Consider the following 22,221-nt stretch of genomic DNA (forward strand, 5'->3'; position numbering starts at 1 on the left):
AATACGTCGATATTCAAGTGGGTCAAGATAAGTCTTGGACGCACGAATTTTTTTGCTTAACATTGACAGATATTATGAGATTTTTTTTTTTATATTTCTTTGATGGCATCTTTAGCCACATTGACTCAAAGGACTGTGAACAAGAGTAATATTTTCCCCAATTTGGCACCCGCATTTTTTAGTCCTATGATAAATTTCAGACGAATGATGCGTCTGTGTTATGTATTGTATTAAAGCATAAAACAATTTTATGACCGTTTTGAATAAAGGATTTTACACACGTCTTCTATATTCGCGGTTCGTTTTTAATTTCTCGAACCGCGTTTAACACGTGTCTTGAGAATTGAAGAGCTCCAAACGCGAAGGGATGCGCGTGGTCATTGCACATCGAGAACCTCGATATTCTCTTTCTTATTCTTATTGGGGATACAAGTTTATAATAAACTGCTGTTGAGGGTTGTTGAAAGAAGTCTGCCTTTCTACCATCTAAAACCTGCTCACTGTTTATTTCATGAGATCTACTGAGTAAATAATGACAACATTTAGTAGCTGAAAGACAAGCTTTAACATAAGTGTCGAAAGTAATTCGCGTTTGTATTGGTTTTGCATTTCTACACTTAGTGATAAGTTTAAAAAATTCCCAGCACTTATTCAACTAATCAGAAGGGAAACCAAAACAAATCGCCTCTCGCTTACACATATTTTCCAGCACCTCGCGGCAGCCACACGTTTCCGATTCGAGTTTTGATTGGTTCGCTGTAATACCAGTTCCCTTTTCAATGAAATGTTGTTACTTTGTGATGATATATTGTTGATAGTTTCTATGCTCACCACTATGTATATTTTTAGGTGTTCGATGGCAATACTGATCACGACACCGTTGTCTATCACCATTTAAATCCACCAATTACCGCACGGTTCTTACGGATAAAGCCAACAGCATGGCAAACTCATATCTCTATAAGGATTGAGCTCTACACTTATCGAGGTATTTTAGTTCATTATAAATAAATAAATAAATAAATAAATATACATTTATATAGCGCCATTTTCCACTAATTGTCCATGGCGCTTTACAATACTTTAAAATTAAAATCCTAAGTTTAAAATCCTAAAATTAAAATCCTAATCCTTTAAAAACCTAAAATCCTAAATCCTAAAATCCTAAAATCCTAAATACTAAATTTATCTATCTTCTATTGAATTTTTGTCAGTATGTTTCCTTAACTTTCATCGCAAATAAATGAGAGATTTTGCCATACTGACCGTTTCCATAGAAACGGTCATGAGGCGTCTATTTTTTGGTTTTCGAAAGTCGAAGAGTGCTATATAATAATTACTTACTAACGCAGCTTGCTTGAGCCGTACTAGGAAATATTGGCTCTCGCTCGTTTTTTGCACGGACTTCACTGCGCTCGCTCTATACTGCCACGGCCTCAGGCCAATATTTTCCATTAAAGCCCTCGCGCACTGTTGGTAACAGGCTAGTTATGATGTATATACCTGACCCCCGTCATGCATTTTTAGGAAGGAAAAAACCGTACAATCATGAACAAAATTCCTTGGGACACTGATGTAAATCAACGAGTTGTATCTTATAACTGGAATCTGAAAAAGCACTGCTATCCCTTTAAAACCCCGGTCAATGCTGTTGCTCCTTTACCACCCATTAAAATGTTGAAACTCGGGAGAAATTGCAAGTACTAGTTTTCAAAGTTGTATGTGGGGTGAGGGGAGAGGCGAGGTGAAGTTGAGTTCGCGTCTGGCGTGTATGCAAAAGTGCCAAAAGTGCAAATTCGACCCAAAAATTTGGTTATAACGAAAAAAGCCCAACCCTGTGTAAGCATTTGTAACGCTTAAAATTAAAGCAAAATGTTATTTTAAAATATCTTTTCTGCAGATAATTAGCCTCTTGGAATTAGAAGAACCTGATGATTAAAGAGCATGGCCACCACGTGCCACACAGGCCGCTGGACATTGGCTGAGTACTCCATGGGACTATCTTGCTAATGCCAAGCGTTGTTGTTGGTAAAGTGCTGCCTAATCATTGGTGAACATGCTATGGTTAATGTTTGTAAAGACTGTGTAAAGCCAAAAATTATCATGTGATTTAACTACTTTTAGTTTTAATTCAACTAAGACTCAATAATAAGTCCTTTGACCTCCATATTTTTATTGTCGAAATGAGATAGGCATGTTAAAATGCAACTTTTTTTGGTCAATGAACATTAGCTGAGTACTCCGGCAATGGGACTATCTTGCCAATGACATGTCCTGTTGTGAGTAAAGTGCTGCCCAATCATTGGCAAACAAGCTATGGCAGGAGCCCATTATCCGAAGCCTCCATCTCCTATACTAACCCCGTAAGTCAACCATTTCCCGTACCTTTCTATTTGTAGAGAGAACTCTTGTGGGATTTTTCACCCTATCCCTTTTCAATACCCAATGATACCCTCTTTTGCCTTCTATTTTGCATTTTCTATCTGCAGAAACAAATTACTTCGAGGGAAACCAAGAGACCCTTGTGCTAATTACAGTTCTTAAAATAGAATGACACGGGAAAGGGTTGACTCTACCTCATAACACGTATGGAGGCTCCGCGTGATGAGCTCCTGGCTATGGTCATATTTGTTTTAAATTATGTAAAAGGTTATCATATAAACTGTATAACACCGATATTAAAAATATCCTTAATTTTAGTTTAAGTGCTTAAAACACAAAAGTGAGTCCGCTGACTCCCATTCTTGTTATAGAAATGAAATTAAATGATTAGGCACTCGTCAAAAAATTATTCAAATCACACACAAAAAAATTAAAATAACGTCAGCAGTCGAATGCGTGACTAAAAGTGCTACCATTGTTTTTGTCATTAAATCACTTCAATTCGAAATATCACAGGAATATCAGCACGATTAAAGCATAAAACAAGATAAATATGTTTACCTTATCTGAGTTATCATGTCTTGACTATCAAACAACATTCCCATCCTGCCATTTTAACGGTGTTCCATTAGCTTTGCATAACCTGTATGCATGCGTGTGGTGAATTTGAATCCCCCAAATCGCTCAATATTACCAAGTCCCTATGTAAATGTTCCTACGTTTTCCGTTTTGTTGTTTGGTACAATCATTCAAACTGCTTTCAGACAGAAATCCCCAGTAATTAGCAATAACTAATAAGCCGCCATCTTCGATCGCTCCGCTTCTCTTATTTGCATATTGTCCAGCAAAAGTCTTTGCACACAGGATAGGGGTAGAGTGGGGATTATTTCCGAAAGAAAAAGCGTTAGGATTTTTCCATTATCTCGATGTTAGGTCTAATTCAGGGCCTCCTTTCTTAGGTAAAGCGATAAAATGCTACACACTGATAAGGTCTTTGTGGTTTAAAATTGAAACAAAGAAAAGTAGCTCTAAACGAACAATTATTCTTGTCACAAGGTCTGAAAAATTTTGTAACCGAAGCTTTCGACTGTATCGCACAGTCTTCATCAGCGATTAAAGTGAGCTCACGTTGTCACGTGAAAGCAAATTGTTTAATCACGTGACAACAGATGGTCAAAAATGGCGGGAAGATCATAGCCCCTGTCCCTGTTCAGTGTTGGGCGTTGACGTCTGATATGGATGGCCTCCTTGATTTTCCTTTTGATATCAACCGACTCTTTATCATAACGATACAAGATGTCAGGTGGGTTGGGTGTCGTAGATAGGGCAAACTTCTCGAAGTGTTCCATGTACAGGTTGGCAACTATCTGTGAAATAGGAGATCCCAAGGCAGTGCCTTTGTTCTGTTTGTAAAAGTCTCCACTGTACATGCAATAGGTGGTAGTCAAACATAACTCAAGAAGCTGCGTTAGTTGGTCAACATTCATATTGGTTCTGTTCTGCCAGCTGTTGTCTTGTTCCAAGCGCTGTCTGATAACCCAGACTGCTTCATCAGTGGGAATGCTGGTAAAAAGGGCGCTGACATCAAACGAAACAAGTTTCTGGGAAGGGGGTACTTCCAAGTTGACTGGGAAGGAGTCAAGATTCTTGATAAAGAGTCGGTAGATATCAAAAGGAAAATCAAGGAGGCCATCCATATCAGACGTCAACGCCCAACACTGAACAGGGACGGGGGCTATGATCTTCCCGCCATTTTTGACCATCTGTTGTCACGTGATTAAACAATTTGCTTTCACGTGACAACGTGAGTTCACTTTAATTGCTGATAAAGACTGTGCGATACAGTCGAAAGCTTCGGTTACAAAATTTTTCAGACCTTGTGACAAGAATAATTGTTCGTTTATTTATACACCAAGGTCAAGAATGAGCGTACATAGTCAAAAGTAACTCTGTTTAAAGCCTTGAAATCCCGACCCTCACCTCCATGTAAAATGTGTTGTAACGCACCGGTCTCTGCTAAACATCTTCAGTCAAAATGGAGGCCTTTCAAACGTCTTCAAAATGGAAACCCGAAAGTCACACGTGGAATAACGCTTTAGCAGTTACTACTGTTAATCAAACGACACAAATAACACAGAATGATACATCCAATAATACATACATGGAACTTGAGACAGTAATTGTTTTTCTTCAAAGTCCGATATGAGTACTGACAAGAAATGTAGGGAAAGAATCAGTTTGCAAAATTCAGGATACTACAAACCGAAGTAGGTGAACATGTTATTTTTATGTGTATGTCATATATACTGCTTGGTAATGCTGACGATTCCAATTAGCACCAATAAAATTTTTTGAAATAAATGATCGCGAAATGTTTGTAATTCACTCAATTACCCACCTTTAAAGGGACTGTTTATGTATGTCTACGAGTTCTAAACATTAAATTGCCTTATTAAAAAGCAGTCTTTTATTGCCTGTTTTTCAAGTTTAACCTTATCCTTACATATGATGGCTGCACCCACAGTACGACAGAGAGTTAAAACCTTTTTCAGTAAAAACCTTTTCTTCGCAGCTAAAAAACTGATAAAGGCAACAGCAAAGTTGCTTTGGCCTCTTCTAACGCTTGACTCCAGAGATCTGGGTTTAATTTGACGAGGAACAATATATTTTTTTTCAAAACGATCACAACTATTAGTCTTTACCAGGCGACAGCAGTCGAAGAGCGAGTTGCCGGACACTGTCCACCCGTTTTTGGAGCCAAGTTAAAACCTTGGAGACACAAAATCTTTCTCATTTTCGCTTGTTAAAATCTGATATGGTTTTTGCATTTACAGAAATCGATTTTCGTGAACATTAATTGGCGAATCCAGTGAAAAAAGTTACTACTCGACTCTACTGCTTTTCCTGCCAAATGCATTCGAGGTCAGGACAGTGCAGTTTTTCCCGCCAGATAAATCCTGATTGCTCAATTCAAATTTCAGGCACGCCAGCTTTATTCAAGACCTATTCAAGGATGCAATCTGTTTTGATGTTCTCCAGTTTTGCGCCTTTTTGGCTTTCCTGTGTTTCATTTGAGTTGGATTAAAAGTCACACTGCGGGGCAAACACGACAACGGTGTGCCAGCGCGATAGGATAAAAAAGAATGTTTACTGACGTACATTTATGGTTTCTCGTCCTTGGCGCTGAAACTCCTTGAGATTCGATCAACCAGTGCTAATCTAACACTACTTATATATAACGCCTTTCGGCATTTTCGCGAACTTCTTTTACTTTGTAACCTTTCCCGAGACAGCAGTAAACGAGCAACCATAACCTGCGGCATCCATACTGTGTAATGTTCGCGAGTCAACGTATCTTTACATTGTAGAAATAACCCAATAAAGTTTGCCACTAAAATAGTGCTTCCGCTGACGGCATGAGGTGCAAATCAATTCGACCTTTTTTTGTGACAGAACCTAATTAAACATTTTCGTGGAATCAAGGTACTTTCATAAGTTTAGCATCATGATATTTATCACGGAGCTCAGCCTAAGTTTTATCGCTGAGCATTTTTCCTTTAGTTTTGAATAAATAGAACACTGCAAAAAGTTTACCATTATCTAAAAAATCCTTTGCGCCATACAAAGAATTCGACAAAGTCTTAGCTGTCAGTTAGTAATTGACAGGTTTTAAGACTGATAGCTGATGAATCGCTGACTGAAAAGCCATCCAAACCCTCTACATCATAAAACAGAACGTTACATGGCTGTTTGCCGTTTCTGGACACGAATTTCATCTCCCAGCTCTCATGTAATACATACATAATTCTCTCTCTCTCTCTCTCTTGGATGAAAATGGTTGTTCAACGAAAACGTATTTCCATATCAAATGTTTTATACCAGGCCTCGCTAGAAAAATGAAGACAGAGAAAAACTCTGAAATAAATGACAAACCGAATTAGTCATTCACTGATTGGTTGATTGACGTGTCGATCGATTCGCTCTTTCTGACTTTTAAGTGTACCTTAGAAAACAATGGTGCATAATATATTTTCAGCCGAAGGACATATTTCGCGTCGATACGGTATTTCCGCTAACCAGGAATGTTTCATCTATTTACAGTCGTTCTGCTCCGTTTTCATTGTATTACAGGCCAGCCTCAACGCTTGATCCAGGGAGATCATGGTTTAAAGCGATATAGTTCTCAACACGGGTTGTCGTACGCAAATTTTGTAGTTTACAAGTTTCAGCATCTTCAAGGATCCCTCTTAGACTCTTCTTGTGAAGTAGCTCAGGATGAAGAGTGCGGTTTCGCCTGTGTTTCTAATGCTCCCTGTGTTTCGTTCAACGTTGCTTCGTCGCCAAACGAAAATGGAAAGCTTCGCTGCGAGCTGCTAAGTGCAGACAAGTTTAGAAGTCCTGATAAACTGACCGATTCGCAGCAGTTTCACCATTACAGCATAAAGGTAACTGATAAATTGAAAAGCATTTCACATGCACGATTGCGAAGATTTATTTTGCCAGCAATGATGCGAATTTAGGGAGTTGTTTTCCTTGTAAAGAAAAGGGAAGAACAATGAAATTAGATCTAGATGAACAAAATAATTCATTTTACGGTTTATTTTTTCAGAAGGGACTGTTGCGAAGAACCATCTCCGTGGGAGGGAAAGGAAACTAATTTTATGCTATATATCATTTTAAAGCTTATAGGACAAAAAAACCCATAAAATTGTTTTGGAATACCGCAATCTAATACACAATGAGTTCCGCCCACCCGGTCATGGGGTGATGTTTAGAAAACCGAATTAAATGCAAGTTTTCTCCTAGCGTTATCAAGTAAACGGCAGTTTTCAGACTCAGCAGAACGAAGAAGAAGATCTTATTCTGCTATCGAAAGAAAACTTGAAATTATTACGCCTAAGATTTCAACTTTGATAAAAGAAAGATCCATGAGCCTATACTGCAGGACCTTAAGTTAAACTTACGGTTCTTTAACTTTTGAACAGATGGTAGTTAATAATTTAATAAAAGCAAAAGTTAATAAAAGTTGGAGGCTTAGTACAATACGCGTGGAGTTTGGTCGATGGAGACTTTTATATACAGTCCAATAGTTAAACATTCTTTGATTCTCTCGTACATACTTGTTTCAACAATGCGATATGTTTTTATGGCTATTTTTTTGCTGTAGACACCTTGCTCAAGGAATCCCTGTAAAAATAACGGCAGCTGCATCCCGAATTACGAGGAGGATCACTACCACTGTGTTTGTGCGCTTGGCTATACAGGTTTTCATTGCACGAGAGGTGAATAAAACTGATATCATGTTACTGCTTGGTGATCGCTCTTATAAATTTTAGCAAGGATGTGACATTTATACCATAAAAAAGTAGATTTATAAAGGCTAGTCTTAATAAACTTTTTAGCTCAGTTCTAACGATAATTAGAAAGCGTTATGAAAGAGAGTTGTTTTGTTTTCAAAATTTATCAATGATTCTCGAGATAAAGAAGTATTGTAATATAAAATAAATTTGAATTTAAGGTTATAAATTTGAGGTTAGCGTTTACCTTCAGGGCTGTCTCCACTCTAAGAGATTCAGCGCCTCGCGATTACATTATAGATACCCGGCCTTGGAACACAAACATGTATTAAATTGTAGATAAGGCTATTCAAAAATTTTATTAGGTTTTCAAGTCGAAACTGAAAGGCTTAAATAATCTTTTTTTTTTTTTTTTTTTTTTAAATACAACTCAGCGCAATTTTTATCTTTTGGGAAAACACTTTTTCCTCGAGGTCAAACGCTTAAAAACGGCGGTGTTGGGGTTTGGTTCAAAAGCTACAGAACATTTTCAAATTGCTGTAAAATGTGATGGTACAGAAATAACTTATAACGAAATTATTTATAGAATAGCAAATTCCCCAAAGTGCTTTTGTTGGAGATTTGGGGGAAGTCGGACAAATTGCCTTTGAGTTGTAACTCTTCAAAGTGTCCCCCAACTACAAAAAGTAAGGTGTTAGAACAACATAAATAAGCTCTCAATCAAAAAAAAAAACTATCATTTACGATATAGCGGATTTCAAAATAAAGAAAAAAAAAAAAAAAAAACTCTTCTGTAATAATCAACACTGATGAGCAGCTCTTGGTTTTGGAGTTGAGATAGGTCCACTGCAACCACAGGCTTCCCAAACTCATGATTCGAGAAATCGACAAATATTAATGATTTATGTAGGCATATCGAGTGGGACGTGACCACCTAAAGTGCGCGGTGTTGTTACACTTTTGGCCACTGAGGAATTTGAGCGCTCTTAAAGGTACTGTATGGAGTATAAAATAGCGAAGGCGAAATAAGATAGCGAAATAGCGAAATAAAATTTTAAAATAATATAAAGAAAGTATACCCACCTTGCCTGATTTCTGATGTCCATTTGGCCTGTTTAATCGTTTTGGGGTGTTTTTTTGAGGTGTTTGTAGCAGCTTTCTATGGACGAAGTTAAGGCTGGACGGAGCTGTGGTGCTTTTATGCTTTCATGGTAGGCTACATTTACGGTCAGTCTACTGTCTCTCCCCGGGGCCGTTAATACTGTTGTTTTCATCGTTGTTGCTTCAGGGTGTGCAGACCCCTTGGGAATGGAAAACTATAAAATAACAGCGGCACAGATTTCAGCATCTTCTCGGTTTCGTGAAGATCATGCTCTGAACCAAGGAAGATTAAACTTCAAGGGTGGCGGAGGCTACAGCGGATCTTGGTCAGCAGGAACAAATAATCCAAGTCAGTGGTTTCAAATCGATCTTCGTGTCGCAACAGATGTCACTTTTGTGGCAACCCAAGGGAGGTACGGGGACCCCAACCAACGGGTGACCCAGTACAAGTTACAATACAGCAATGATGGAGTTACGTTTGAGGTATATAAGCAGACCGGAGAGAACTCAGACAAGGTGAGAACGGTTTATGTTATGTGACAAACAAACTAAGAACTACAGACAGGCAAGCAATTAGCCAGTGTCAGAATTCGGGTAAGGGCGCATATATCCAGAAAGGCACGCTACAAACGAAATTGGCAGATTTTACGAAATTTCGTCAGACTGAGTGAATGTTGATGGATTTGACGAGTTTGGCGAATTTTAGTGAAATTTGTCAAGGCGAAATCACGTTGGCTGAACTGACGGCTTTGGCGACTTTTCGCCAGTCATAACTATGCAGATTATCTTATCGGATACTGTCCTAGCATATTGACGAGTTAAAAAAAAAAAAAAAAACATTGGCGAGTTTGACGATTTTGGGGAAGATTATACAAACTACCTAATGAGAGACAGTCGTTTCTGAGATAATTTGCTTCTTTTATTTTATAATTTCATTAGTGCATATCATAATCATTGTTGTTAATTTTAATCAGAACTTGTACAAGAAATGTTTTTAGGATTTTTATGTAATATTAAGGGTTTATAAGTAGCTACATTTTCTTAAACATTGTAATGCGCAGCTATAATGCTATATTGATATCTGCGCAATATATAAGTTATATAACTATTATTATTACCATTATTACTATTACTATTCCTATTACTCTTACTACTACTATTACTATTACTATTGCTATTGCTATTATTATTATTATTACTATTACTATTACTATTACTATTACTATTACTATTACTATTACTATTACTATTACTATTACTATTACTATTACTACTACTATTACTATTGCTATTTCTATTATTATTACTATTATTTCTATTATTATTACTATTATTGTTGTTGTTGTTGTTAAAAGGCTGTTACCCGAGTAAAACAGAAGGCAGTTCATGTATTTCCCTCGTGTAAATGCCTGTTACCCAACTGGAACGGAAAGATATATATTTCCCTTGTTGTAAAAGATTGTCAGTTAAGTAGAAGGGAAAGCAATGTATATTTTGCTCTTACTGAAAGCGTATCACCCCAATGGAACAGAAAGGAATATATGTTTTCCTCGTTCTACAGTGTGTTACCTGGGTGGAAGGGAAAAAATGTATATTTCTAAACGCGTGTCACCAGTGTGGGACTAGCTTGCGATATCATACGCCTGATAGCAAGTTAGAGTGGAACAAAAAGCAAAATATATTTCCCTTGTCCTAAAGTGTGTTACCCGATTGGAATGGAAAGCAGTATTTCCCCCGTTCTAAAGCGTGTCACCCGAGTGGAGGAGAAAGCAATATTATTTCCCTCATTCTAAAGCGTGTTACCCATGTGCGTGGAGCAAAAAGAAAACAAAAATGTATATTTCTCTCGCTATAAAGCGTGTTGCCCGAGTGGAAGAGAAAGCAATAGGTATTTAATTTCCCCTGTTCGAAAGCGTGTTACCCGAGGAGAAGGAAAGGCAATATATATACCCCTTGTTCTATAAGCGTGTTATGCGAGCGGAACGGAAAGCGAAATACATTTAAAATACTCGCGATGACATGATACTCTACGAAGTTTATGTTCCGTGAGACTAGGCATTACTCGAGACGAGACACTGCAAACCAGCGTACATTACTTATTATTTACAACGAAAAAAGGGTTGACCAGGACAATTCAATATCAGGATTATATCATTTCCGAATCAACTGCTATCCAGCCAAGTGATCTCGGCAATTTTCTTAAATAATTATGTCAACAGGCTTATCGAACTGAATTTCGTTAGATTTGTCACTTTTGCGAAATTCGTCAAATTTTTGAGGCCCTTCTATTTGAGTCATCTCCATTCACTTGTATAATTTTGTTAACAATCTTGGCAACATTTCATCAGTTTAGTCACTTTCGACAAATTCGTCGTTTTTACCTCATTCGTCAACTTACTTCGTAGCCTACTAATGTCTAGTCACTTGAATAATTTTGTTAACAAACTTGCGAAATTTCGTCAGACTTATCACTTTTGCTAAATTCGTGGTTATCGTCAAATTCGTCAACTTTCGGACCCTTCTTGCCAAGTGATTTCAGCTAATTATGTCAACAGGTTTGGCGAAATTTCGTCAGATTTGTCGCTTAGTCAATATTTGTCGATTTCACCACATTCGTCAACTTTTGGGGGCCCTTATATTTAAGTCATCTCTACACACTTGTATAAGTTTGTCAGCAACCTTGGTAACATTTCATCCGATTTGTCACTTTCACAAAAATTCGTCGTTTTCGCCACATTCGTGAACCTTTTGGGGCCCTTTAAGTCACAGCTTGACAAATTTCGATATATCCGTCAGTATCGTCAACAAAATGTTGTCAAATCTGCCATTTTTAATTCGTTATTGCACTCATTTCTGGACACATCTTGGTACGTAAGGGCGGGAATATTCTAGAAAGTATTTCCGGACATTCTCTGTTTAAGACATTAAAAAGTGACATTGTATACCATATTTAAGACCAAAGAACTGGAAAAATATGCTCTGTTCAGTGATTCGTTCCCGTTTAAGCCAAATTGGGGGGTCCCCTTTCCTGGGTGTCAGATAAACCAATTATACATTCATTGTGTCTTGATATACCACACTTGTAAGGTCTGTTAAATAACTCACACAAATGTAAATCATCTTCAGAGGACTCTGTATGACTTTAGTTTTCGCGCAATTTCGCTTCTGCAGTAAACGAGAAAAAAAGAAAAAAACACTCTTCCGACCATCACGTCGATTTTATGAATCATGCAATTCAAAGACATTTTAAGATTAAAATTTTGTAAACAAAGCAAACAAAACAAGGAAACGTGGAAACAAAGAGAGGAATTGGCAATGGAAGAAAATTTATAATTATCAATTTGGCTGTCTTTATAAAATACTTATTTTAAATAAATGAATAACATTATATAAACATTCCAAAAAAAATAAAGTGCAATATTTGATTTCTTTTACGCCTAAAAACTTTTCTATTTCCCTAAAAATCAAGACACTCTTAGGATATTTCGTAATAGACGACTCCTTGCACATATGGGGAGGCTTAAAACGTCTCTTACGACCTCTGCGAATCAGGAACGCTCGAACGATGAGCCGACAACTTCTTTCGAGTCATAACTCACATGTATATACGTGTTCCTGCAGGTTTTTGTTGGAAACAGTGATTCCGATACCGTGGTAAAACATCACTTAACTCCACCAATCAAAGCGCGATATATCCGACTGATACCCACAGCATGGAATCACCACATCTCCATGAGGATGGAACTATACGGCTGTTTTGGTAATTAGCCTCGCTTTAATCCAACCCTTTAACTCCACAAGAATTAATTTCTAATTATTTGTACCTTCACTCCAAGAGTAAGGGCTCTAGGTTATTACAGCAGTGTCTGCGAGGTGTGGGAGATTAGTCACGAGTGAGCAAAACAGAAAAAAAATTGTTAACGGCTATGAAAATGTTGAAAAATCGATTGAATCGGAAATGTATCTCAAAGTTTTTCACGCGTTTTAGAACACATCGCATCGCATCATAAACAGCCTTAAATTAACGTGCGGATCAGCAAAGATCTCGTTGAAATTTTTAAAAGTGATTAGAACCAGAAATGTTTAATCGTTTTTTTTCGCTTCAAACTTACATGATATTGACAGCAAGAATTTCTTTCTTGCCTAGCTCAGTGAATAGGAATTATCACATTGAATTTTCTGCCTTCACAATCTCTATTTTGTGAGCTTAAGATCTTGATAATTTGTCACCTGTCGAGCGCGGAGCAAAACATTTTATTGTGTCACTGCTCACTTTCGACCTCGAAATGAAGGAAAAAGTAAATTATAGATACAAAAAAATGCGAAATAATTCAAGAAAGAAGCTGATTGAAGAAGTATTTAAAAGATATCTGAAATGAGTGTTCGAAAAAGAGACAAAAAGACAAACGGTTAATTAATTAGTGAGGAATGAAGTCTCCATACAATAACTGAAACAGAGTAGACAAAGTTGTTTTCACTCACATGAAAATCATGTTCGTATTTTCTTTGCAGCAATTTATAATAAAACAGTTATTGAAATCAGCATTTCATAGTGTTGAGAAAAAATCAAGGTCTCGGTATGTGTTATCAGCCGAAGACTTACCTCGCCCTAGCTAGATTATCCTGGATATCATGAAAACGGCTAATCCAATAATTGATTACTATATACCCGTTTACTTTTGTAGCCGATATGCAAGCTCTTGGTATGGAAAGTGGTGCAATTGCAGACTCGCAAATTACAGCATCTTCAGAGTGGAGCGCCTACCACAGTCCCAATCGAGCCAGATTGTATACAACAGAGACTGTCGCTTATGAGCGTGGCGCCTGGTCAAGTTTAACGAGTGATTTGAACCAATGGCTTCAAGTTGATCTTGATAAAATCACTCCTGTGACACACGTGGCTACACAGGGAAGGAATTCCTACTCTCCAGCACAGATGGTAACGAAGTACAAGATGCAGTTCAGCGACGATGGAGCATTATTCTTGTTTTACAAGAGAGAAGGAGAATCTACAGACGCGGTAAAGAAAAATGTTATATTACTATATTATTATATTATTATATTATTATATTATTATATTAAATATATTTAATACAGTATTTCCAAGACTTCGGTTTACAGTTTTTTTACTGCACGTACCCACTCTAAGCCAGTAAATAACATTTATTTTTTCCTCTCTCTCTCAAATCGTTGTTTGTTTATTTAACTCCGATGACCAGAAATGTCCGACATATGAAGGCCGCGGTACCAGTCGCACATGTGTTCTTTTGTTCAAGGGTTTGTTTATGATTTGCCATCAAAAACCACCGTTAAGGAACCTTGCAACGCCTCTGGGAAAGTGGGGCAAAGATAAGTATGATATCCATGATACTGAAGGAACATAAGTTGCAACAGTTCTTAAAGTCAGGTCCTTAGTAAGGAACCAACTTCATCGAATATTTCAAACTTTGTCCCTACAGAGCGAATAGAGTGGTTAAAACATATCTTAGGAGAGAAACTACAAGGAAAACAAACTGCGCTTTGTCTGCTCACCGCTATATATATTTTTAGGTTTTCGATGGCAATACCGATCGTGACACCGTTGTCTATCACCATCTAAATCCACCAATCACGGCAAGTCTCTTACGGATAAAGCCAACAGCATGGCGACGACATATCTCTATGAGGATGGAGCTCTACACTTATCGAGGTATTTTGATTGCTAAATTTATTCATCCACTTTCAACCAATTTTGTTGTTACCAATGTTTTCTTAATGTTCATGACAAATAGACCAAGATTAAAACATCATGTTTACGTAAAATTTTTAAACATATTACAACATGCTACCGATTTAGCAATGAATTTTTAATTGACTCGTTTTGCTTTTAACTCGTGCCCATCATTAATTTAAAGCACTTTTGCTTGGTGACTAGAACCATTTTGCGGAACCTGTCAGGCACACAGATGTGGAGATATATAATTTGTAATTGTTGCTTGGGCCATTAATCGAAACGAGGGAAAAACTCTATCCGTAACCAATAGTTACGGAACCTTGGAGTTGGTTAATAAAAGATATTTATGATGTATACATGTTTACTCCTTAGCTGTGTCTTTCAGGAATGCCGAATTTATGAACTAAAAGGACGTAGTTAAGAGGCAAAAATTGACTATAACGAAAATAGACCAGCCCGTCTGTAGATCATTTGTGCCTCTTATCAACACAAAATGTTATTTTAATCTTTTTTTTGCAGATGCATAGCTTAGAAGACCATGAACTTAAAGAGCAGGCGAGCTACGACACTAGCCAATGAACATTAGATGAGCCCGGGGGGTGGGGGTACTCCCAGAAAAATTTGGTGGGAGTGTGCGGCCCGATTGCCAAAACCCTTACCCTATTTATGCCCAAAATCGGTGATTTTGCTCCTACTCTATTTATGACCAAACCAAAATTTTGATACCCCATTTATGACCGTCGCGGCTGACACAGTTGCCCTACACATAATTTTTTAACGGTTTTTGCTTACGTTTTTATCGATAATGATTAAAAAGTATACCTAATTCAAGACTAGAGTACAAAAACTATACACTATTTGACAGCAAAATGGCCAAAATCGATACCCTATTTATAACCAAAACAACTGAAAACCATACCCAATTTGGGGCCGCACATACCTATATAGCCCGTATAAGGGAGTACTCCCCCCTCCGGAAGGGGGGAGTCCAGCAACAGGCAGACCCCCCTAAGTTGAGTGGCATGCCTGTTAACTAGCTAGGTGTAGCTAAGCGCATTGACCACTATAAACAACAACATTTGAACATTTTTTGGGGGAGCTGAGTACTCGATGGGACTATCTTACTAATGCCATGTTCCGTTGTTAGTAAAGTACTGCCTAAACATTAATAAACATGCTACGGTAAAGACTGTGTGAAACCAACGGCTATTATATTGTAACGAAACAGATATAGTGATTGCGCGAGATAAAGTGTTTGACGGTTGAGTTGATAAATGTATTTATACACGGTGAAATTCTTTCAGCATAATTTAAACGTGTAATATCTTATTCTACACTATAACTAACAATTAATATAGTATTATAAGAATAAAAACCTGTTATATCACTAAAGTCTCATTAAAAACTGTGATGACACAGTTTACCTCTAAATTTGCTTAAAGAAACTTAAGATCGGAGATCGTGAAAAAGGCTTTTCCAGAATATCATAGTACCCCTGTATGAAAAACTTCTCTTTAAATATTTGGTGCAGGGCTGTGAAGGAGCCAATTTATTCTAAGCATTCCTCAGTCGATACGAAGTAATACCATTTCGAGATACGAATCGAGAATTTCAGGGGTCGTTCCATGTAAAGTTTTGAACATCATGACGACAGAGGTGGCTACTAGCCTTTGATGACTAAGTTTTTGCCAGCCGAGTGCCTGGAACAGCTTATCGATATTGTCATACATAGAGATTACTTCGTAGAAAGTGCGACGTACGGATTTTTATTTACGAGTTGCAAAACTTTGGAAAACGAACCGAGTGAGCGCAACAATCGAGCCAGTGAGTTTTCCAAAGTTGTGCAAATAGTGAATAAAGATCTGTACAAAGCACTTTCTATGCTGCAATTTGTTTAAATTTGTGTATTATATTTATAACGAGAATTAAACATATCATTTAAATCAGTTTAGTTTTGCCGATACCATAAGCTTACATGCGGAACAGCAACAAATTCGACTGATCTAAATGACGGAGCGTAATAAAAAACAAATCCCCTTTCCAGTCCAGCAACAGGCAGAAAAAAACCTACACAAGCCTAAATATAATATATAAATTTGGCCAAGCCTAAAAGTGGAGCTCCTAATTAAACAATTAAACCTTATTATCCAACTGCAACGAATACCATACAAATAACAGAACAAATATACAGCGATATGGTATAGTTATTAAGACAGTAGAAAACCTGTTTGTCTTACAGGTCGGCGCGCGCGCGCAACACTGTCACACTCCCCCTCTTTCATTGATTAATTTATTGACTACAGCAGTTGGATAATAAATTTCTTATTAGATGATTTGGTGTACAAATATACAGCAATACTACACACCAAAACATCTAATAAGATGCACATAAATAAAAAGAGGATATTTTTCCCTGGATCAGAAACTCAAAAAAAATGATCAATTGTGAGCATATGATTGTTCAATGTGTGGTTTCACTATTTTTTCTAATCACATTTTAACGAACCATACATAATCCTGGAAACTCTTACTCTCCGGCCATTTCAGCTTGAGTAAAAATAAAAAAAACAAACAAACTGCGGTCACAAACATAACAAAACAACGCATGTTGTAAAAACCTTGATTTGAGAACTTAACGTTTCGTATGCTTCTACATACATCATCAGAAGTGTAAAACGGTTAGCTGCATCGAATTACAATAAATTTAAACGAGAAGACTAATACGTGATTTGCAACCAGCACTCAATGAAAATGTTGGCAGTGAGAAACTTCTTCTCTACTAGCCATTTATATGTTTTTTTTTTTCCCAGCAGATTTTAAGTCTGTTTATTTTCATTTATATCCATTGTCATTTCTTTCCCTATTAGGTACCGGTTTTCCTTATTAGATACCAGTCTTCTCGTTTAAAATGAATATTTAGCCCTGGCTTGAAACCCAATCAATATGCAGATAGATTATATACGTAAGTAACCAAATAAATAATTTGGATTGATTTGCTCTTTGTAATCACGAAGATATATATACGTAGATATAACATACTGCTTGCAAAACTAAATCAAAAACTTCAGACGACATCCCACATTTAAATTCTATCCTCCAGCCATAAAAGGGCTCTCTTTCGGGGACTGAGGCACTGGTGGATCATTTTCAGCCAAATCTTTATTCCCCATTTGAGAAGTAGAGCAGCTGATTTCTGGGACTGTCTCGCTCCAAAGAGCTTTGCCCGTCACAATGTTTTTCGAAAAGAAAATTTAGGCTGCCGCTGGCTTTCACTTCTTCTTCAAATGCAAAATGGTGATCACGCGGAGGGCACAAAGGGCTTGAATCGCTTTCAAAATTACTTCTCCTGCCGCCCTTTTGAAATATTGCTTGGTAATTTTTCTTGTATTCCTGCTGTACAGTTCAGGTTGATAACAGTGGGCGACAAAGTTCCACTTGAGAGCGTGTGCTAGTCCAGCGTGGTACAATGAAATATAGAACTTACCTGCTGTTTTCTAGATACAATGTACCCGGTAAACTAAACCTACTACAGTTGAGATCCATTGTGTTTAAAGGTTTTGTATGTAAAGCTCGAGTGAAAAGAAACTATAAGCAGTTTTTAAAAAAGGGATGCAAATTATGTTGATTGCATTAAATTTCCATTAGGCTAGATTTATAAATAGCGCAAAAATAGTGTATTTAAAATCTGTTTTTGTGGGGGTTTCAGCCTCCACTATGCTACCGTCGGCGGTATTTATTTGTCTACGTGTAGCGTATCGTTAGGTCTTCTGGGAGGAATTGAGTAGGCTTATATGACGTGAGCGTTCGATACGGCGGCCATCGTTGTTTTGAGTACATGTAATATTTTCCACAGGTTACCGTCGCGAGTTGGTTGCAGTTTTAAAAGTAAGTTATTTTCCATTTCTAAATTGCTTTGCCTCGTTTTTGTTACATATCATCATTCTTTCCGCACTTCCCTCGAGAACTGTGCACTCTTTGTTATTTCACTTAGACCTTCGTGAGAAAATTTCTCCGGCGACTATACTATATTAATTATTAGTTATAGTGTAGACTAAGATATTATACGTTTAAATTATGCTGAAAGAATTTTACCGTGTATAAATGCATTTATCAACTCCGGCTCGTGTTCAGTGTGGATAGTACGGGTGTCAGTTACTGGACTCTACTGTTCACGTAAATCGTATACATGTACTTGGACTGTGCAGTCATTTTAAGCAGCTGTGAATGCAGTCAAACTGCTGAACTTACATGTACTGGAGCTGTTTTTTAACTACATGACAATATTAACTGCGAGTATGGGGACATCAGTTGAACAATACCGATCGAGGAAGCGAAGGATGCCTTATCACATGTTCAACGGGGATGGATTCTTACCACTTCTTAGCTAAATGTGTTTTACTTGACAACATTTAAATTCTGGACATGTACAGAAATGATGGGCTACATTTTGTCTACATCCCATTGCTTGTAAGGGGAAGTGAATGATGTGGAGAACAATCCAGGCCCTGCAGTATTTAATAACACTAATCCAACAACCAATTTGTCTGCTAACCACAAGTCAAGGAACTGACAGAAGCACACTTTGGTGAACGTTGGTAAGCAGTGTGTTGCAAATTATGTTCGCTTGATTATTGTTAAAATTTACAATAAAATAGAAGACACTGTTCTCAGAATATGCTTATTGGATCGAGCCTATACAGTTCTTCAAGGTATTGATTCAGCATAAAAATGAGTATTTGCTGTTAACTTTTACAGTGAGGTTAACTGATATTCCAGGAATAGTTTCGGTTTTTGCCAGAATGTACATTCAATGCAACGTAATGCAATTTAATACATCGGTCATATTCTTACTCCTGATATCAAACAATGCCCAATATATGTCTCTTAAAAATTTACTTGCAGAAGCTTTTTCAAATAATTTTCTCAAACCCATCAATAACTCATCAAGTTTAAACAATGTAAATCATAACTCTGATGGTGTTTGGATATCTGATCTTATTTGGCATAGATGTTGTAATTTTAAGTCGCCTTTTTCTCCTTAGTTTTAGTTTTAATTGAGAAGATAGGTGCACTTGTGTATAATAATAGTGTGTCAAACACTGAAGACCACATTTCATCACATTTCCAACACCACAAATTTTGTCAAATATTGTCACCTGTGTGTTATATTTTAAACACTCTTCTTCATATTTGGAAATGTGGTTAAACACGGTCTTTCATGCTTGATATATTACATCATTGTTACTACAATTGTTGTTTGTTACAGTTTTAAAGACGTCAGAGCACAGTTTTGACATATTTTTAATTTAACTTCGAGGATTTGCATGGGATACCCCTTTCATTTGGGAGATACACTTTGGTCGGCAGCTTAAAATCCTACTATATTTGCAATTGTCTCGCTCACAAACATGGACTGGTCCTTTCAAAATGAAAGTTCTACTGCATATGTGTGGTTGTCAAGCTGATATGCAACAAGTTCAGCACGACCAGGAATGTGATTACAGTGAATGAATTTGTGTACAAGAAATTCTCCTAAAAAAAGCCGATAACAGTTGCTTTGTGTTCTTCAAATGACATTTAATTAATTAACTTCCCATTGTGAATAACATGATAAAAAATATGTTATTATCTTCTTGTATTTTAAAACAGATCAAACCGATCAAAGTAGTATTGGGTTTGACAAAACAATTATAACACCTACAATGAGAGACATCTTTACCAGGTCATGTGAGCATAAGAACCTGGTAAACCAGAGTGAAGCACACTGAGCAATGTGGAACACTCCTTTAGACATAATTTTGATGCTTGTCATGTAGCAATGACTTTTTATCAAGTTCCAGCTGGTAAACCTGTACTGTATACTTTTCACGTGAGCCGTTGGAAGCTCTATTACACAATTCTTTATACAACTGCATGTTAACAGCCACTTGAAGATTAATATTGAATCCAGAAACAAACATGGATGCACTCCTCTATCCAGAAATTATTATGCAAATTACTAGTCAATCATCAACATAAATTTTTAACATCACATGGATCTACATGTATCAAAAGAAGCATGCAGACTGTATGAACAATATGTTTTTTTTGTATTGTTTTTACTGCATTTACAGTAACATTTTACCACATTTTGCATCATCTTAAAGCTGGCAATCAACAAAAGAGCCTACATCCTGTATGCAAATTGATTATTCTTATTCCACGCGACAATATTTCTTTCCAGTCATGACAAAACGTATTCAGAACTTCAGTGGAATCGACACCGTTGACAAGGTGTCTATTTGGGACCAACTGTTTAATTCTCAGTTGCTGACTTTATTATGTAACTGGCTTAGATATTACAGCAAACTCTCTTGACAGTACATGTACAAGTTAATTTGATATCTGTAAACAGTCGCCAGTAAAATTAATAACAACTTACCTAGGTTGTTACCTAATAATCAATATTACCTTATTTATTTACATTTATACCTTTATCTTTCTAGTGATGGCCTATTCACTCGTAGTACTTTAACTCCCGAATACTGACGTTTAAAACTGGCTTTCCAACTGAATGGAATAAAAGTAAATCTAAACCCGCACAAGTACGCTTTGCGGACCCATTTTTAAGATAGACATTGCTGTCATTATTTAAAACTGCTATTTAAGTAGTATACTCACCTAATTAAAACTTAAAATATGTTTAAAACAGACTGTTTTGGTTGTATTTTAAAACTTAATATAAATCTCGAATAGGTTTTAAGCGTCCTATTTAAAACAAGTTTTACGCTCTTGACACTTTTTGTCAACTACATTTTAAACATCCTATTTAAAGACTATTATTACACTGATAATTTGTAAAATACTTTTTAAACCTACAGCCATTGCCACATAACATTCAAAACAGGGTTTAACTAGCATTTTAAAACTGTTTAAAATTTTTGTGGCCATAGTATTAAAATAGACTTTAAATCTCTCCCCTATTTCAACCCCGTTTTAAGCTCAAACTACATTAAAAACAGAATGAAAATCATTCCAATGTCATGAAATATGTTTTCACTATACTTGAAATACATTACAAACAAGACGCAAAATTTTCAATTTCTTACAAAATAACACAAAAATACCCTATAGTGACTTCAAAATACAGTTTAAATCTTCAAAATACATTCAAAACAGTTTAAAATCAGTTCAAAAATACAGCTGGTTTGGTAAGGGTAATTTCATTCATTTATTTTTTTGTGTCCCATGTTCTTGTTGTCTTTTTTCTTGTGTAGTTTTCTTTTTTGTCACTTGTAGTATAACGTAAGCTACCGATGTAAACTAAACAGCCATTTGTTAATTTTTTAGCCTACTTTTTTTTACAAATTGATATAAGTCGCTAAATGGGAACAAAAATGTGAAAGGAAAAAAAAATCGAAAACCCAGTACCTGATCAGCGGTCAACTTCAAAAAAAGAAAAAACGCGACCTCGACAAGCTCTTGACCTGAGCCCGCGATATGGTCACGTGATGCTGGTCAGCGGATACCTTGTTTTGACAGCTATCAATTAGTTATAATATGGATGTTCAATATCAAAGATGTAGCTATGGTAATGGTGCTACTCTTGTTTTTCAAGGCATGGGGCTTGGCGTACGGACCTACGGAGGTACGTACCGACAGTCACGTGACAACCAAGCTACTGGAGATCGATGGCTTACCAAATTTTCTAAGGTATGGGGCTCCACTCGCGCGCCTTCGGCTCGCAGG

At 36.8% G+C, this 22,221-nt stretch overlaps 4 protein-coding genes across 4 annotated transcripts in view; all 4 read left to right on the forward strand.

The window, feature by feature from the left end:
- LOC110065769 (EGF-like repeat and discoidin I-like domain-containing protein 3) overlaps nucleotides 1-1,014 on the forward strand; it is an 11,783-nt gene extending 10,769 nt beyond the window's left edge. The window contains exon 8 of the mRNA XM_020772939.2: nucleotides 850-1,014. Within this exon, the coding sequence (XP_020628598.2) occupies nucleotides 850-1,011 (162 nt within the window). The 3' untranslated portion in view covers nucleotides 1,012-1,014. The remainder of the gene's footprint in view (nucleotides 1-849) is intronic.
- A 5,326-nt stretch (nucleotides 1,015-6,340) lies between these two features.
- LOC149111219 (uncharacterized) lies at nucleotides 6,341-7,795 on the forward strand. The gene is made up of 2 exons (XM_089291939.1): nucleotides 6,341-6,827; nucleotides 7,550-7,795. Exons 1-2 carry the CDS (start codon nucleotides 6,465-6,467, stop codon nucleotides 7,670-7,672), a joined length of 486 nt encoding a protein of 161 aa, XP_089148065.1. The 5' UTR covers nucleotides 6,341-6,464; the 3' UTR covers nucleotides 7,673-7,795.
- A 968-nt stretch (nucleotides 7,796-8,763) lies between these two features.
- On the forward strand, nucleotides 8,764-12,694 carry LOC110065771 (EGF-like repeat and discoidin I-like domain-containing protein 3). Its single transcript, XM_089292412.1, has 2 exons — nucleotides 8,764-9,316; nucleotides 12,386-12,694. Exons 1-2 carry the CDS (start codon nucleotides 8,988-8,990, stop codon nucleotides 12,546-12,548), a joined length of 492 nt encoding a protein of 163 aa, XP_089148538.1. The 5' UTR covers nucleotides 8,764-8,987; the 3' UTR covers nucleotides 12,549-12,694.
- Nucleotides 12,695-13,470: 776 nt separating this feature from the next.
- Nucleotides 13,471-15,680, forward strand: LOC149111220 (EGF-like repeat and discoidin I-like domain-containing protein 3). The gene is made up of 3 exons (XM_089291932.1): nucleotides 13,471-13,800; nucleotides 14,331-14,469; nucleotides 15,013-15,680. Exons 1-3 carry the CDS (start codon nucleotides 13,471-13,473, stop codon nucleotides 15,018-15,020), a joined length of 477 nt encoding a protein of 158 aa, XP_089148058.1. The 3' UTR covers nucleotides 15,021-15,680.
- The last annotated feature ends 6,541 nt before the right edge of the window (nucleotides 15,681-22,221 follow it).

Source organism: Orbicella faveolata, unplaced genomic scaffold, assembly GCF_042242905.1.
Source record: "Orbicella faveolata isolate gen_17 unplaced genomic scaffold, um_ofav_v1 contig_24, whole genome shotgun sequence".
Taxonomy (NCBI): Eukaryota; Metazoa; Cnidaria; class Anthozoa; order Scleractinia; family Merulinidae; genus Orbicella; species Orbicella faveolata.